The 18,483-nt window shown below is 37.0% G+C and overlaps 1 protein-coding gene across 1 annotated transcript in view; it reads right to left on the bottom strand.

The window, feature by feature from the left end:
- SEC23A (Sec23 homolog A, coat complex II component) overlaps positions 1–18,483 on the bottom strand; it is a 70,459-nt gene that overhangs the window by 25,565 nt on the left and 26,411 nt on the right. The window contains exons 10-14 of the mRNA XM_005666190.3: positions 16,051–16,174; positions 9,420–9,500; positions 8,304–8,393; positions 6,429–6,535; positions 598–751 (exon numbers count right to left, since the gene is read on the bottom strand). Of these exons, the coding sequence (XP_005666247.1) occupies positions 598–751; positions 6,429–6,535; positions 8,304–8,393; positions 9,420–9,500; positions 16,051–16,174 (556 nt within the window). The remainder of the gene's footprint in view (positions 1–597; positions 752–6,428; positions 6,536–8,303; positions 8,394–9,419; positions 9,501–16,050; positions 16,175–18,483) is intronic.

The raw sequence follows: 18,483 nt of genomic DNA, 5'->3' as shown, positions 1-18,483 counted from the left end.
TGGGTTTTTACATGGGCTGATAACCCAAGTTGTACTATTCAATTTTGTGTCATAGTCATAACCTATAAATGTAGTAATAGTTCCAGCAAAATTGAAAATGTATTTTATATAAATCACAGCCATTTGACAAAGGTGCTGAATATTTCAAACAGCTTTTAGACTCTCAAAACAATAAAGTGTTTGTTAAAGTCACAATCAGTGAAAAAGCTCAGGAAGCAAGAAACTTCAGAGTAAAAATTATTATCTAGGAAAGGAAAAGCCCTACAGTTGATAAAAACTTAATAATGCCAACATGTAAAACTGCAGTAAATAAAACGCTAGGACAAGATGAAGTCTGATAAATTGAAAAAGTTCCATTTTAAGTCAATATAACAAGTGAATGCATTCATGCCATGTTACATGATGCTGAAGAGGAAAAAAGGCATTTTCATTTACTAGAAGAGATAACTGAACTCAACTATTCATTACTATGCCTTTCTCAGCAACCTGATACAGTTTTTTGGATACACTGTAAAGTACCCTGAAAGATATTATCAGAATACATTTACTACAAATAAATACATATGGATTTAGAAAAGTGTGATGATTACTTCTTACCAGTCGAATGAGCTGTCTGTCTAGCCATCTAAGCACATCTGGACCTTCTTCCGTTTCTGCTCTATATATTGCCAGCCGAGCCATAAGAATGGCAGCTGCCTCCTGGTCAAAAGATGCAGCAATGTTTTGGATTTGAGTTTGAGCATCTGCCCAGCTAAAAAAGACAAGAAGAAAACAGAGAGATGCTGTTAAACTATTATATTCATGATATCACAGTTGGCTATCACACAGATTTAAATTTAAAAGACACAGAAAATTACTTCAACAAACTAGCTTTTAAAAAAATTAGCTTTTAAAAAAAAATCTCTAATAGTAGTTTCAGTATAGTACTGTTTTTCAGAAAAATATATCCAAACCTAATAAAAATCCTCTAAAGTAATTGTAAAGGTAGATTTCCAAGCAAATTCCTTAAAGCATTAAGATTTTTACATGGAGTTCCCATCATGGCTCAGTGGTTAACAAACCTGACTAGTATCCATGAGGACGCAGGTTTGATCCCTGGCCTTGTTCAGTGGGTTAAGGATACAGCGCTGCCGTGAGCTGTGGTGCAGGTTGCAGACTCAGCTCCGATCCTGAGTCTCCTGAGTCGCTGTGGCTGAGTGCAAGCCAGCAGCTATGGATCCAATTCAACCCCTAGCCTGGAAACCTCCATATGCCATAGGTGGGGCCCTAAAAGGACAAAAAGAAAAAAGATTTTTACATGTGAAAATAATAGTATATATAGGTATGTGCGTATGTATATGCACATAGATACACATGTTGGTATATTAGACTTTAACAATTCATTTCAGAATAACCACTGTGGTTCAGCGGGTTAAGGATCCAGCATTGCCACAGCTGCAGCACAGGTCACAGCTACAGCCTGGATTCGATCCCTTACCCATAACTTCTATGTGCCATGGGTATGGCCAAAAAAAAAAAAAAATTCATTTCTTCAACTTTATAAAAGCAGAAATATGGAAATACAAAAATAAAGTTTTCTCCTAGACTAGGCAATTGTCATTTACTAAACTGGAAAAATGAACAAAATATCAGAATTATTTCTCATTTGTCTTTAGTTCAATTACTAGTGACAGGAAATTATAATTAAAATTAATTAAATTAACTATAATTAAAATTATTATGTATTCTTTTGTCTCCATGTTAACACACTACAACCAATCAAAAATTAATAAGTCTTCAGCTTAGGGATCATTTGATATTTTGTATTAAATGCAGTAATTTATTAAATTCACATGTTCTATAAATCTAATCCAGTCAAACTGATCCTGGGTGGAAACAGTAATAATAGCTTTTGTTTGTTTAACTTTTCAGACACAGAGTTTTGTAATACTTTGGCAATTCTGACAACACTTACAGACTTCTTGAAAAGTTGAACCACTTTTACAAGACTCAAAGATGTAAGAAAGGACCCCAAGAAAATTCAAGCAGCAATGTTCAAAATTCTTCTTTCTTCCTCTATTTTTAATTTTTTCAAATAGAAAATAATTTTTAATATTTTCCCATGTATTATCTCAGTATAATGAAATACCAAGAGGCAGAAAAGAATGAGAATGAATAAAGGAGAAAGAACTGACAATTTTAAAATTTATTTTAGTGCAGTTTAAACAGAATGATTATACCAATAGTTTGATAATTTTTTTAATTTAAAAAAATCATAGAACTAGAAACGAAATTGTCTAAATTGGTATTTTTCCAACTTGGAAGACCATGACATTCACTTGTTTCAAACTGAAACAAAGATGGTATTTTTCTTCTGAAAATATAATGGTTCAGTAGCGAAAACACATTAGCAAGTAAGCACATAAACAAATTTACTACTTAAAATTTACTTAGCCATAAATTTTTTAATTTTGCTCTTAAAGTTTAAAGGGTTTGTAAAATCTGTATTTTGTATTTCCAATACCCATTTACTGTAATTCTTACAACTAGTTTCAAACCAAACTTTCCAGATCAAACTTATTCCTTCCATGAAAAATAGGGTAACTTGACTTATCTCAGGAACTTGAGTCCTTTATTTTCACACTGCTTATTCACTTAAATGTACTTGCCTAGGCCCATAAGTCCTATTTCTAACAAATAAAGGAAAAAATAAGTCTTGACTATTGAAAATGTTCAGGATAAGCTAATTTAAAAGGGTGAGTGCTTGTGTGAGACACAAAGATATCAACGGCACAATAACACACACAGTATCTCTCTACAAATAGCAGCATAAATTCTGTGCGAACAAACTGAAAATATATAAATCCATGAAAAATTCCTCACAACAAAATTTCCCTTTCTCTTCAAAGATTAATCTAATCTTTTTAAAACATTTCATGTTAAGAATATTTCACACATAAAAGCTACGAGTAACTTCCTATATACTCATCACCTAGATTTATCAATTGTTAGCACTGTAACATTCTACTTGTTAGTTCTCTCTTCCTTCACACACAAGAACTTTTTCTTTTGCCAAACTTTTTGAGTCTATGTCATCCCAATTAATTACCAAATACATAAAATTAAACATTGATGTTATTACCTTATATGTAGACCATATTCAAATTTCCCCAATTGTCTCAACAATGTCCTCTAGAGCAAAAATTTTCCTGACAAGATTTTATCCAGGATCACATACTGGCTTTAACTGTAGTGTCTCTTTAGTCTCCTTTAATTGGACTGGTTACCTACACTTTCTTTGCCTTCTAAAGAATTTTTGAAAAGTCTAACCTAGTGGTTTTGTAAAATATCCCTCGATTTGATATGTCCAGTTGTTTCCTTAAGTAAAGATTTTGACTGTCTAAATTAAGTGGTACATACATGTAGGGATGGATGTGTGTGTATGTGTGTGTTGAGGAGGCATAAATAAATTGACATGTTTGCTGAGAATCAGTACTTCCAGGTTCATGATCTGAAATTTGGACAAATCTAAATGAAAGCTCAGTTGACTTTTTTTTTTTTTTTTTTCAAATGAATAACGTATTCCCTTGACATTGGTCACAGATTTTTTTTTTTTTTTTTTTGGTCTTTTGTCCTTTAAGGGCCACATCTGTGGCAAATGGAGGTTTTCAGGCTAGGAGTCTAATCAGAGCTGTAGCTGCCAGCCTACGCCACAGCCACAACACCACCAGATCCGAGCTGTGTCTGCGAACTACACCACAGCTCATGGCAACGCCAGATCCTTAACCCACTGAGCGAGGCCAGGGATCGGACCCACAACCTCATGGTTCCTAGTCGGATTCATTTCCACTGTGCCACAACGGGAACTCTGGTCCCAGATTTTAAGTCAAAGTAAAGTTACAGAAGGACAATAAATCTCTCTGTGTTCTACCCTCTGCTAAGTAATAGACCATCCAACACAACACTCAGTTCAAATGTTAGGCCATGTCCATCAGTCACCAAAATAGTCTCATGATTTTCAGAAATGAAGCTACAGTTTAAATACAATCCAGGAGTTCCCGTCATGGCTCAGTGGTTAACGAATCCGACTGAGAACCATGAGATTGCGGGTTCGGTCCCTGGCCTCGCTTAGTAGGTTAAGGATCTGGCGTTGCCGTAAGCTGTGGTGTAGGTCGCAGACGCGGCTCGGATCTGGCATTGCTGTGGCTCTTGCATAAGCTAGCAGCTACAGCTCTGATTCGACCCCTAGCCTGGGAACCTCCATATGCCACGGGTGCGGCCCTAAAAAGACAAAAATAAATAAATAAATAAATACAATAAAGTGAGAGCTACAGAGACATTCAGTGTCCACCTTCTAGGCCATGCTTAAATCAGGCTAAGTTTATACTGACCAACACTTTTCCTACTCAGACAAGTCCAAGATATAAACAAGTAAACCAAAAGCCTGTTCACGTGAAAACACAACTCATCTAAGAATCCCTTCCAGACTAACTTCATTCCAAAATGATCTTCCCTTTGTTTTATGCATCACAAATATTTACATAGGGAGAAGAGTAACAAAGCAGCTGAGAAATAATTTTTTTTATGGCCGCACCTGCAGCATATGGAAGTTCCTGGGCCAGGGATCAGAATCTGAGCCACAGCTACAAGCCACACCACAGCTACAGTAACACCAGATCCTTAACCTACTGTGCCACAGTAAGAAAAATAATTTATTCTCTTTGTTTTCTTCTTTTTTGGCTGCTTCGTGGCATATGGAGTTCCCGGACCAGGGATAAAATCCAAGCTGCAGTTGTGGCCCACACCACAGCTGCAGCAATGTTGGATCTTTCACTCACTGCACAGGGCTGGGGATCAAACCTGCATCCCAGTGCTCTGGAGACACCACTGATCCCATTACACCACATCAGAAGTCCAAAAATAATTTATTCTTAATAAAACAGGGGTGCTAAATTCAACTCAACTTGCCCTCTCCATAAATGCCATGCAAAGAATACACAGCCAAATACATGCCTTATTCAGAGAATCTAACACATAGACAGGAACAAGAAAAGGCATCTGTTGTGCTTAATTATTCAATTATTTCCTTTTGGAAACTATAACCACATCAACAAATGTAGGACAGGACCATATTACACAAAATAATAGCTTATAAATATTAACTGTTAAGAGATTTACCTTTTGTGCTAGTCAAAGTGTGGTCTGTGAACCCAGTGACATTTCACCATGAAGAACAGAAACTCAGAATAAATGTTTAGACACTTTTGAGCAATTCAGCAAAATAATTTTATCTCTGATGACTCTAATAAAAATAAAAATAAGGACTTGTAGGAGTTCCCACTATGGCACAGTGAGTTAAGGATTCAGTGTTGCCACAGCTGTGGCACAGGTTGCAGCTGCAGCTCAGATTCAATCTATCGACCAGGAACTTCCATATCCCATGGGTGTGGCAAAAAAAAAAGGGGGGGGGGGACTTGTAGTTCAAATGACTTTTTAAAATCTAATTTTTGAAGTAATTTATTTTGATTGTATTAATACAAATATTAGTCTCCAAAGGACTCAAGGGAAAAAAGTCAGCTGGACTTTCACCACAGATACTTTGAGGCCTGGTCTATCCCACATCATCATCATCTTACCAAGTATGCTTAAGCCGTTTGCATTCCATATATTCCCCCCAAAGTACCTAGTCCACAAAGCAGATGCTAAAAATAGGTTTGGTAAATCAATTAAACAACTAATAATACCTGAAAAATAACAATAAAAGAAGCTAAGAATTTTATCAATTGGAAAGTAATGCTATTAATCATTGTTCTATATTATTATATATGCATATATAATGGACTATATGTATATTACTACTGCCGATTATAGGATAATTTTTTTTTTTTTTTTTTTTTGGTCTTTTGGCCTTTTCTAGGGCCGCTCCCACAGCATATGGAGGTTCCCAGGCTAGGGGTCAAATTGGAGCTGTAGCCACTGGTCTATACCAGAGCCACAGCAACGCAGGATCTGAGCCGCGTCTGCAACCTACACCACAGCTCATGGCAATGCCGGATCCTTAACCCACTGAGCAAGGCCAGGGATTGCACCCTCAACCTCATGGTTCCTAGTCAGATTCGTTAACCACTAAGCCACGACGGGAACTCCTTTTTTTTTTTTTTTTTTTTTGGATAATGTTTTTAAATTTCTTTCCTCATCTCAGGAGAATACGGTAAATAAAATAATATTTTGAAGAGTGTGTCTTAGGAGTAGTTTTTATAAATTGCTTTACAGTTCTTAACAATCAATATTTTAGCAAATAAACTGGGTTAGAAAGAAATAAAACCCTGTCAGTCATAGATGTTAATTTTTTAGACATGAATGTCACCCAAAATAGGAAGCCAGCTTCAAAAAGCATAACCCAGAATAGTTTTGATAGGTAAGTTAAATCTCTAACAAATACAACTTACTTCCTAGCAATGGTGGTCACTCGGATGCGTCTCTGCCCACTTGAATGCTGATACTGAGTCACAAACTGGATTGCACCACGCCCTCCTTGAGGAATTGGAGCATTGTGCTATATAAAAACAGAAGAGTAGAAACTGAGCAAAATCTATAACATTATCATATAGTCATGGACTGCATATCCAGCACTAACAAAATTCATTCTATAATCTATCAGGATGCTTACTTCTAGTGCATACAGTGGTGATTTGCCAGATGAAAGAGAAATGGATTTGAGAGAGAAGAAAAATTATGAAGGATAAGAGGAATAAGTCCAGCTAGGAAACCAATTTTAAATAACATAATTCAGAAAAACACAAAAAAACACAATGAGGGTAAAAGTGTAAAGAAATTAACAGGTAAGAAAAGGCCTAAGTGAGGGTAGTTTTGCCTAACAGTACCTGGATAAAGAGAAATTGAACTAAGTTCTCCTCCCCTTGGTGCATAAGAGGAAAACAAAGTTTTTAGGAAGATAACCACATGACAAACAGATGACCAACAGAAAACCATTAATGAGATGGATAGTAATATATGATAACCGTATTCAGAAAGAAACATCAGGTGGTCAAAAGGGAAACTTTCCTCATGCCTTTTGACAGCAGACATTCTTGCTTTGTTTTGTTGCTGCTGTTGTTGTTTGTCAGTAGGAGCCACTATCTTTTTCACAAATTTTAACTGTTACCAAAAAAGTTTCCTGCGCAGTTCTTATTAAGGCTGCCTACTAATGCTGTGTGGTTCACTTTATGCCTAATAACAAGTGGTATATGATTCAATAATTTATACATTATATCATTCTATAATATGGTAACTTTCTCCAGCAGAAGAAATCTTTGCAAATATTGTTGGCACCTTTACCTTCTAATCTTTTCTATGGATTTTGAAACATTAAGTTTTCTTGTAGGAGGATTCGAATATCATTATACACCTTGCAACAACTAGGAGAAGCTAACACCTAATTATAAAAATGCATAACTCGGGAGTTCCAGTCGTGGCTCAGCAATAACGAAACCCAACCAGTATCCATGAGGACGTGGATTCAATCCCTGATCTTGCTCAGTGGGTTAAGGATCCTGAGTTTCCCTGAGCAGTAGTGTAGGTCGCAGATGTGGCTCAGATCCAGCACTGCTGTGGCTGTGGCTGCTGTGAGGGCTAGCAGCTACTACTCCAATTCAACCCCTAGCCAGGGAACTTCCACATGTCGTGCGTATGATCCTAAAAAGACAAAAATAAACAAAAATAAATAAATATGCATAACTAGACAAAAATTTTAAATTCTATCTATGCTTCAATTTAGTATTAAAAAAAGAAAAAAGAAAACTGAGACTAAAAGCTGAGTTGCCCAAGATTGGGTACTTGCAGGTTTCCCTGATATCTCTATTATAATATGTCCTCTCACCAAGGAGTTTGCCCTTGAGAAAAAGAAAAGGATAAACAAAAACTCCAAAACAGAATAAGCTTTGGGTCACAACTCTAGAAATATTCACGGCCTAAATTAAGTATTTTTTTCAAATATACATTTCAACATTTAAATATAGAATGTCGGAGTTCCCGTCGTGGCACAGCGGTTAAAGAATCCGACTAGGAACCATGAAGTTGTGGTTTCAATCCCTGCCCTTGCTCAGTGGGTTAAGGACCAGGCGTTGCCATGAGCAGTGGTGTAGGTTGCAGAGGCGGCTTGGATCCTGCGTTGCTGTGGCTCTGGTGTAGACCAGTGGCTACAGCTCCGATTAGATCCCTAGCCTGGGAACCTCCACATGCTGCAGGAAGCAGCCCTAGAAAAGGCAAAAAGACAAAAAAATAAATAAATAAATAAATAAATAAATAAATATGAAAAGTCATACCTGATTGACAACTTCAAAATAAATGGCTAAAGTTGTAGTGGGACTGAGTCCACAAATCTTCCATTGACAAGTGCCTCCTGTTCCTATCTCCTATAAAAATAAAACATAGTATGCTTGATATACAGAGACTATAATTTATTACTATACATATAGTTATAAATATAATTTATTACAATGTACTTTATATATACGAAAAAGTTTAAAAAATACCAGTAATAAAAAACATAATTTCAGGTTTCTATTCAATAAATGTTAGTAGCATAAAATTCTTTAAGAATGTATAAATACATCAAGAAACAAAATTAAGCAATTTTTACACAAATATAATTATAAAATTATTCAAATTCTTACTAAGTAAATTATAAAAGTACTGATAAAAATTCTTCGTACTGTAGACTTTAAAAGTATACATCACTTAATGATTACAGCTAAACTTATCCTTCTATCCAACTATTTAATCTGTGTAAAGAGATACTGATTTAACACATAACATATGCATATGTGAATGAATACAGGTTCTCTGGATCAGAACTGTGTAACTTAAGCAGTCTGATTCCCAAGAAAACTTCTTAGATATAAATTTTTACCAAGAAAACTGCTTAAAATTTTTAAACTGTCATTATAAAGATGATTATACATTCTGTTATTTGTCCCATCATCCTCTCCACAGCTACATGATTCTACTATTTCAAACTGTGTTATAATCCACTAGATGCGATAATAGAAAAGAAAGGAATTGAAATTTAAATATGGCTAATTTGGTTACTGTGATTGAAGTTCAACTAAGGAAAAAAATTTCAGAATTATTTTTGACCTTTGATAGTCTCCAAATTTCTAAATCATAGTTTAGAAATTTTTTAGGCACATTGGGGCAAAGAATAACTTAGGCATAAAATATAAAAGACAGGTGACAATATAAAAGTTTTAATTTAGGAGTGGATACAGAAAGAACATTCACAAACAGAAGCATACCAATGGAAGCTGAACCACATTCTAGTGAAAAACAGTCCACACAATAATTTTCAAAGGAATGCCACAGACTGCCGCCCCAAGTCTCTGCTGGATCTGCCCTGAGAATTAATTGTATTTTCTTTTTGGAATGAAGTTGTGACTTACATTTTCAGACACACAGGGTCCTTTAGAATTGAGAGATACACAGGGTCCAATAGCTCCTGAAATTTTTATTTCCCTTGAGGTCTGCAAAATAAGAATATACAGTCAGTCCTCCATATCGGTGGGTTCTACACATCCTGATTCAACCAACTTTGGATTGAAAATATTTTTTTAAAACTTTTTTCATAAAAGTTTCAAAAAGCAAAACTTGAACTTACTGTGCAAAGGTAACTATTTACACAGCGTTTACATCTTATTAGACATTATAAGTAATCTAGAGATGATCCAAAGTATTTGAGAGGATGTATGTAGGTTATAAGCAAATACTATGCCATTTTGGAAGCACAGGGGAGTAGTCTTGGAACCAATCCCCAACACATCCCCAAGGGACGACCCTAGCACACTTTGGTATATCATCTTCTGTTTTTCCTCTCATTGAAAATCTGCCACCAAGATTTCTTTCTTTTCAGCCACTGCTAAGTCCAAAATTTCAGATAATGTTACCTTCTATATAAAAATGAGAAAGCCCAAATCAAGTTCTCTTACATGAGGTTCTTTTTCCTAACAAATCCTGAATACCACCATCAAGACAAATTTACCCAAAACAATGTCCTTCATTAAACTACATCTTCTTCTGCCTACACATGCATCTCCAAATTGTAACCAAATCACATAATAAAACTACTTCACTTACCTTCCAATCTAACTGGTTTTCCCAAATACCATGCTGATTCTCACCTCTATGCCTCATTGCAAACTGTGCTCCTGACTAAAATCATTCTCCTCAACCAACTTATATTCTGCCACCTTACAAACACTATTCTAAGTCACTGTAAAACCATCTATCTTCTAGGATAAATTGCCCACATTCATTTCTCTTCTCTAAATCTTTATAGCACTTTAATAATCTACTATTGTTTCATTCTATCGTATGTGTTAATCTTATCTTTCTATCAAGACTAAGTTCTTTATAAGAAGACCTATGTTTTATATATCCCCTGAGATCTCCAGAATTTCCTAGCTTATTACAGAATATTTAGCATTCAATAAAATAAGAAGATTAACAAGAAATATTTAATAAATATTTAAAATCAATGTGCTTATAGTAGACTTAAACTAACACTAAACCTTTGAGTTTCTTTCTTTTTTTTTTGTCTTTTTGGGGTGGCACCCTCGACATATGAAAGTTCACAGGCTAGGGGTCAAATTGGAGCTGCAGCTGTTGGCCTATACCACAGCATCAGCAACATCAAATCTTAGCCTCATCAGTGACCTACACCGCAGTTCAAGGCAACACCAGATCTTTTAACTCACTGAGCGAGGCCAGGGATAAACCTGCATCCTCATGGATACTAGTTGGATTCTTAACCCTCTGAGGCACAATGGGAACTCCAGGCTTTGAGTTTTTTAAACCCAAATTTGAAATGAATGATAGAACTGAATAATATCAACAACCTACCAAAAACAATTACTGATTATCCAAATGGAATAGAACAAGTTTCTCTTAAGTTAGATAACAATTCCTGCAATTAAAGAAGGTTCTAACATAAGTAAATTTAACAATAAAAAATATAAAGCAGGAGTTCCCTGATGGCCTAGGAGATGTCACTGCTGTGGCTCAGGTTACTGCCCTGGCCCAGGAATTGCTACATGCTACAGGCACAGCAAAGAAAAAAAAAATATATATATAAAACACACAAGCATCCTTTGGGGATAACCATGGGTTCAGTTCCAGGCCACCACAATAAAGTGAGTATTGCAATAAAGAAAATCATATGCATTTTTTTATTTCCCATAGTAATGTTATATAACATTGTTACATAAAGTTATGTTTACATTACACTGTAGACTATTAAGTGTGTAATTCCATTATGCCTAAAAAATGTCCATAATTTTAAAATACTTCATTGCTGAAAAATGCTAATCATCATTTGAGACTTCAGTAGTCATAATCTTTTTGCTGGTAAAGGGTCTTGCCTTGATGTTCATGGCTGCCAACTGATCAGGATGATGATGGTTGCTGAGGTTGGGGTGGCTGGAGCAGTTTCTTAAAATGAGACAACAGTGAAGTCTGCTGCATGAAGTGACTATTCCATTCACAAATTATTTCTCTGTAGCATGCAATGCTATTTGATAGCATTTTACCCACAGTAGAACTTCTTTCAAAATTGGAGTCAGACCTCTCAAACCCTGCCACTGTTTTACCAACTAAATTCATGTAACATTTTAAATCCTTGGTTGTCATTTCAACAATCTTCACACATCTTCACCAGTGGATTACATCTCAAGAAACCACTTTCTTGGAGCTCCCTAGTGGCTCAGTGGATTAAGGATCCAATGTTGTCATTGCTGTGACTCTGGCTACTTCTGTGGTTTGTGTTGATTCCTGGCCCAGGAACTTCTGTATGCCATTGAGTATGGCCGAAAAGAGGAAAAAGAAAGAAAGAAACCACTTTCTTTGCTCCTACATAAGAAGTAACTCCTCCCCATTCAAGTTTTATCATAAGATTGCAGCAACTTAGTCACATATTCAGGCTCCACTTCTTTTTTTTTTTTTTTTGTCTTTTGTTGTTGTTGTTGCTATTTCTTGGGCCGCTCCCGCAGCATACGGAGGTTCCCAGGCTAGAGGTTGAATCGGAGCTGTAGCCACCGGCCTACGCCAGAGCCACAGCAACGCGGGATCCGAGCCGGGTCTGCAACCTACACCACAGCTCACGGCAACGCCGGATCGTTAACCCACTGAGCAAGGGCAGGGACCGAACCCGCAACCTCATGGTTCCTAGTCGGATTCGTTAACCACTGTGCCACGACGGGAACTCCCAGGCTCCACTTCTAATCCTGGTTCTCTCGCTGTTTCCGTATCTGCAGTTACTTCCTCTACTCAAGTCTTGAACCCCACATAGTCATCTATGAGGATTGGAATTACCATCTTCCAAACTCCTATTAAGGCTGATGTTATGACCCCTTCTCATGAATCATGCATGTTCTTTTTTTTTCAATGATTTTTATTTTTTCCATTATAGTTGGTTTAGAGTATTCTGTCAATTTTCTACTGTACAGCAAAGTGACACAGTCACACACACATTTACATTCTTTTTCTCACATATCCTCCATCAAGTTCCATCACAAGTGACTAGATACACTTCCTAATGCTATACAGCAGAATCTCATTGCTTATCCATTCCAAATGCAATAGTTTGCATCTATTAACCCCAGACTCCAAGTCCAACCCACTCCCTCCCCCTTCCCCTTGGCAACCACAAGTCTGTTCTCCAAGTCCATAAGTTTCTTTACTGTGGAAAGGTTCATTTGTGCCATGTACAAGATTTCAGATGTAAGTGATATTGTATGGTACTTGTCTTTCTCTTTCTGACTTACTTCACTTAGTGTGATAGTCTCTAGTTCTGTCCATGTTGCTGCAAATCACATTATTTGTTCTTTTTTATGGCTGAGTAGTCACGTAATGGCATCTAGAATAATGAATTCTTTCCAGAAGGTTTTTCATTTACTTTTCCCAGATTCATCAAAGGAGTCACTACATATGGCAGCTAGAGCCTGACAAGACATACTTCTTAAAGAGTAAGACTTGAGGATTTCCCATCATGACTCAGTGGTAACAAACCCAACTAGTATCCATGAGGATGCAGGTTTGATCCCTGGTCTCGCTCAGTGGATTAAGGATCCAGCATTGCCATTAGCTATGGTATAGGTTGCAGATGCAGCTTGGATCTAGCATTTCTGTGGCTGTGGTGTAGGCAGCAGCTGCAGCTCCAACACAACCTCTAGCCTGGGAACTTTCATATGCTGTGGATACAGTCCTAAAAAGACAAAAAAAAAAAAAGAATAAGACTTGAAAGTTGAGGGAGTTCCTGCCATGGCTCAGCAGTTAACGAACCCAACTGGTATCCATGAGGATGCAGGTTCAGTCCCTGGCCGTGCTCAGTGGGTTAAGGAGCTGGCATTGCCGTGAGCTGTGGTGTAGATAGATCACAGATGCGGCTGGGATCCTGAATTGCCATGGCTCTGGCATAGGCCAGTGGCTACAGCTCCGATTTAACCCCTAGGCTGGAACCTCTATATGCCCTGGGTACAGCGCTAAAAAGAAAAAAAAAAAAAGACTTGAAAGTTGAAATTACTCCCTGATCCTTGATCTATGGGCTACAGCAGCAGAATGGATGGTATGTTAGCAAGCATGAAAGCAATTTTGTCCATCTCCATCAAAGCTCTTGGGTGACCAGACGCACTGTCAATGAGCATAATATTTTTGAAAAGAATCTTTTTTCTGAGCAAACCCAACTAGTAACCCTAAGGATGCAGGTTCGATACCTGGCCTCACTCAGTGGGTTAAGGATCCAGCATCGCCGTGAGCTACGGTATAGGTCGCAGACGCAGCTCAGATCTGGCGTGTCTCAACAATGGGTTTTAAATATTCAGTAAACCATGGGGTAAAACAGATGTGCTGTCATTCAGGCTGAATTGTTGCATTTATAGAGCACAGGCAGAGTTGATTTAGCTAGTTCTTAAGGGCCCAGGGGCTTCCAGAAACGGTAAATGAGTACTAGCTTCAACTTAAAGTCACCAACTACATTAGCACCTGTCCTTTGAAGCTCTTAAGTGAGCCACTGACCTCTCTCCAACTATAAAAGTTCTCAATGGCATCTTCTTCCAGGAAGTTGTTTCATATACACTGAAAATCTGTTGTTTAATGTAACCACTTTCATTATCTTACCTAGGTCTTCTGGATAATCTGCTGCAGTTTCTACATCAGCACCTGATGCTTCCCCTTGTATTTTTATGTTATGGAGATGGCTTCTTTCCTTAGACCTCCTAAACCAACTCTGCTGGTTTTAAACATTTTTTTCTGTAACTTCCTCAATTCTCTTAGCCTTCCTGGAACTGAGGAGAGTTAGGGCTTTGCTCTGGATTAGGCTTTGGCTTAAGAGAAGGTTGTGGCAGGTTTGATCCTCTATCCAGACCACTAAAACCTTCTCCATATCAGCAATGAGGCTGTTTGGCTTTCTTATCATTCATGTGTTTACTGGAGCAGCACTTTGAACTTTCCAAGAATTTTTCATCTGCATTCACAACTTGGCTAAGTGGCTCTAAGAGACCTGGCTTTTGGCCTGTCTTGGCTTTCAACATGCCTTCCTCACTAAGCTTTTGACTTAAAGAGACAGACCTGCAGAAGTTCCCAGTGTGGCACAGTGGGTTAAGAATCCAAATGCAACAGCCCAGGTCACTGTGGAGGCACATGTTCGATGCCCAGCCTGGCAGTGGGTTAAAGGATCTGGCATTGCCTCAGCTGTGGCATAGGTCACAGCTACAGCTCAGATCCAGTCCCTGGTCCAGAACTTCCATATGCCATGGGTACAACCATAAAATAAATAAAGTGATAGAAGTGCAACTCTTAGGGTTATTAACTGGCATAATTTCAATATTGCTATGTCAGGGAATAGAAATGCCTGAAAAGAAGAAAGAAAGGGGAACGGCCAGTGGGTTGGGCTGTCAGAACACACACATTAAGTTCACCATCTTAAATGGGGGCGGTTCATGGTGACCCAAAACAATTATAATAGTTAACATCAAAGATCACTGACCAGGAGTTCCTGTCATGGCTCAGCAGTAACGAACTCAACTGGTATCCCTAAGGATGCAGGTTTGATCCCTGGCCTCACTCAGTGGGTTAAGGATCCAGCATTGCCGTGAGCTTTGGCATAGGTCGCAGACAGAGCTCAGATCTGGCATGGCTGTGGCCAACAGCTGTAGCTCTGATTTGACCCCAAGCCTGGGAACTTCCATATGCCACACCTGGAGCCCTAAAAAGCAAATTTAAAGTAAAAAAAAAAAAAAAGACCACAGATCACAGATCACCTTAACAAATATAAAAATATAATAAGAATGAAAAAGCCTGAAATATTATGAGAACTATCAAATGTGGCACAGAGACATGAACTGAGCAAATGCTGGTGAAAAAAAACAGCACCAAAAGACATGCTCCACACAGGATTGCTACAAATCTTCAATTTATAAAATACACAGTATCTGTGAAGCACAACAAAATGAGGTATGTCTATACTTAAAAAGTTTAACCCAGGAGTTCCCATCATGGCTCAGCAGAAAGGAATCTGACTAGTGTCTATGAGGATGCAGGTTTGATCCCCAGCCTCACTCAGTGGGTTAAGGATTCAGCATTGCTATGAGCTGTGATGTAGGTCACAGACTAGGTTCGGATGTGGCACTGCTGTGGTTGTGGCACAGGCCGGCAGCTACAGCTCCATTTCAACTCCTAGCCTGGAAACCTCCATATGCCACAGGTGCCGCCTTAAAAAGACAAAAAAAAAAAAGTTAAACCCTATACAAAAAAAAAAAAAAAAAAAAACAGAGTTAAATGAAATTTTACCTATACAATTTATTACTTAACATTTATTTAGAAATGTTCCAGTAAAATTTCATTGTACATTTAATGATGACACCTTTTTCTGGTGAACAAAATCTCTAACTTTGGTTTCAATATAAAATAACCACTATTTTTAAAGAATATATTGAATTTGATTGATGATATTTTAAAATCAGGGTCAAGCCTACAAATCTCTCTCTTGTTAACATATGACACATGTCATGTTTTGGTTCTTACCTTTATTTCCAATGTACCACCAAAGCCCATTTTAAACTGTCCATGCATATCTTTGGTAAAAACTCTTTGAAAAGTTTGTTTGAATAAGGAAGTGTTGAAAGAGTCGCCCATTACCATGTATCCTCTGCATGGAAAGAACAAAAAAATAATGCGACACAAGCATTAGGTCCAGGTGTTAAAACCAGAAAAGTAAATTATTTCTCAACAGACCAACAATTTTAAAGATATTTCCCAAAATATGCAATATTAACATTCAGTTTAAAAACTCACACAAGGTCCTACTGTATAACACAGGGAACTATAGTCTATATCCTGTGATAAACAATGTGGACAAGAATATGAAAAAGAATATATATATGTCTAGCTGAGTCACTTTGCCCATACAGCAGAAATTAACACAACATTGTAAATCAACTTTACTTCAAGAAAATTTAAAAAAAAAGAACAACTCAAATATATGAAAACACCCCCACCTCACAAATAATCTCAATCCTGAGGGTACCTGAGTGCCCCTAACACTTGTATTTGTTCTCAGTAACTTTTTTAAAATCTTTTTTTAAGTAGATAATACATCCACATATTACAAAATTCAAAAAGTACAAAAGGGTACACAAAAACAAATGTGTCTCTCCTACCCTAGTCACCCAGTTCTCCCTACTGGTGAAGACAGATGACAATTCATGTCATGCATTCTCATTTTTATAAACAAGTATCTCCATGTGTATGTGTATATATGCATATACTGTCCCTGTGTGTAAAAGTGAATGAAAACAGAGGGACATTTGGGGAGCATTTTCACTTTATGCACTTAAGCATGTACCCTTATAAAATTTTTTTAAGATTTAAAAAACATTAACTGTCAAATAAAAACTACTCTGAGATAACATTTCTATACTAATATATCAGCAAATCAGACAACTATTCCACTGATGAGGCTGTGGAAAAACAAGCACTCTCATAATTGCTGGTGGGAATGGGAATGGTGCAACCCCAATGCCAGAGAACTTGACCATATCTAACAAAATTACATATGTGTTTTCTCTTTAATCCTGTCACCCCACTATTAGGAATTTATCCCAAAGACAATCTGGCAAACAAAAACAAAAAAACAAAATATAGCTGAATAGCATTGAGAACTATGTCTAGATACTCATGTTGCAACAGAAGAAAGGGTGGGGGAAAAACTGTAATTGTAATGTATACATGTAAGGATAACCTGACCCCCTTGCTGTACAGTGGGAAAATAAAAAAAAAAAAAATATAGGCATAAGTCTATTAACTGAAGTACTACTGATAACAGTAAAAGACTGGAAACAATCCAGATAACTAGCTATCAGATTATTTCAATAAAATACGATACATCCACACAATAGAGTAATAAACATTTGATCCTTGTACAACACGAGTTTTGAACCACTTATGCGTGGTTTGTCCACTTATGCGTGGATTTTTTCACTAGTATATATTACAGAACTATACTACTCACAGATGGCTGAGTCTGAAGCTGTAGAGCTGCAAATATGGAAGAACCACAGATAATAAAGGGCCCACTGTAATTATACTCAGATTTTCCACTACACAAAAGGCCAGTTCTCCTAATCCCTGCATTGTTCAAGGAACAACTGTACTGCTTCAGCCCCATTTCTAGGATGTAAGTAAAAAATGCATAGTAGGGGAAAGTATGTAAAACAGTCTTTTCTACTGTTTAAATTAAAGATGGAATAAATAACCTATAAACTCACATGCATACAAACATCTATATGTATTTGCTCACATTTTTAAAATATTTTAAGTAGTTTTTAAACAATAAAACGATCAAAAATTAGACAAAAGAACAAAACTGATATGGCATAATTAATCAATGGTAAATTTTATTTTTGATACTGTAAAGTCCTAATTTATGTTATCTCTGATGCTATTATAGATTGTATGTTGTTAAATTTTCTTTCCTCTTTACAGTTGACCTTTGAACAATGAGGGGTTTGGGGCACTGACCCTTAGGCGCAGTCGAAAACCTGTGTAGAACTACAGTCAGCCCCCTGTAACCACTGCTCCACAACCTTGGATTCAATTAGCTGTATATTATGTAGTACTGTAGTATGTGCTTATTATCTGCAGTCGGATTCTTAACCCACTGTACCACAGAGGGAACTTCTCATTTTATTGCTTTTAAAAAAAATCAATATTCTGACAACTCCCACATTTATATCTCCAGATATAAATCCAGACCTATCTTCTGCATTCTAGGTTCTAATATTCAACTGCCTACTCAACCTCTCCTCATGGACTAAACATCTACTGGCATCTTAAATCAAACATGTTCAGAACTGAACTCCTCATCTTCTCCCCAAATATTCTTCCTCCCAGTCTTACCCATTTCAATAAAGGGCAACTCAATCCTTCCAGCAGACTACTTTGGTTTTCTCAAACACC

This window comes from Sus scrofa, chromosome 7, assembly GCF_000003025.6.
Source record: "Sus scrofa isolate TJ Tabasco breed Duroc chromosome 7, Sscrofa11.1, whole genome shotgun sequence".
NCBI lineage: Eukaryota > Metazoa > Chordata > Mammalia > Artiodactyla > Suidae > Sus > Sus scrofa.
This window is presented reverse-complemented; position numbering and strand designations above follow the sequence as displayed.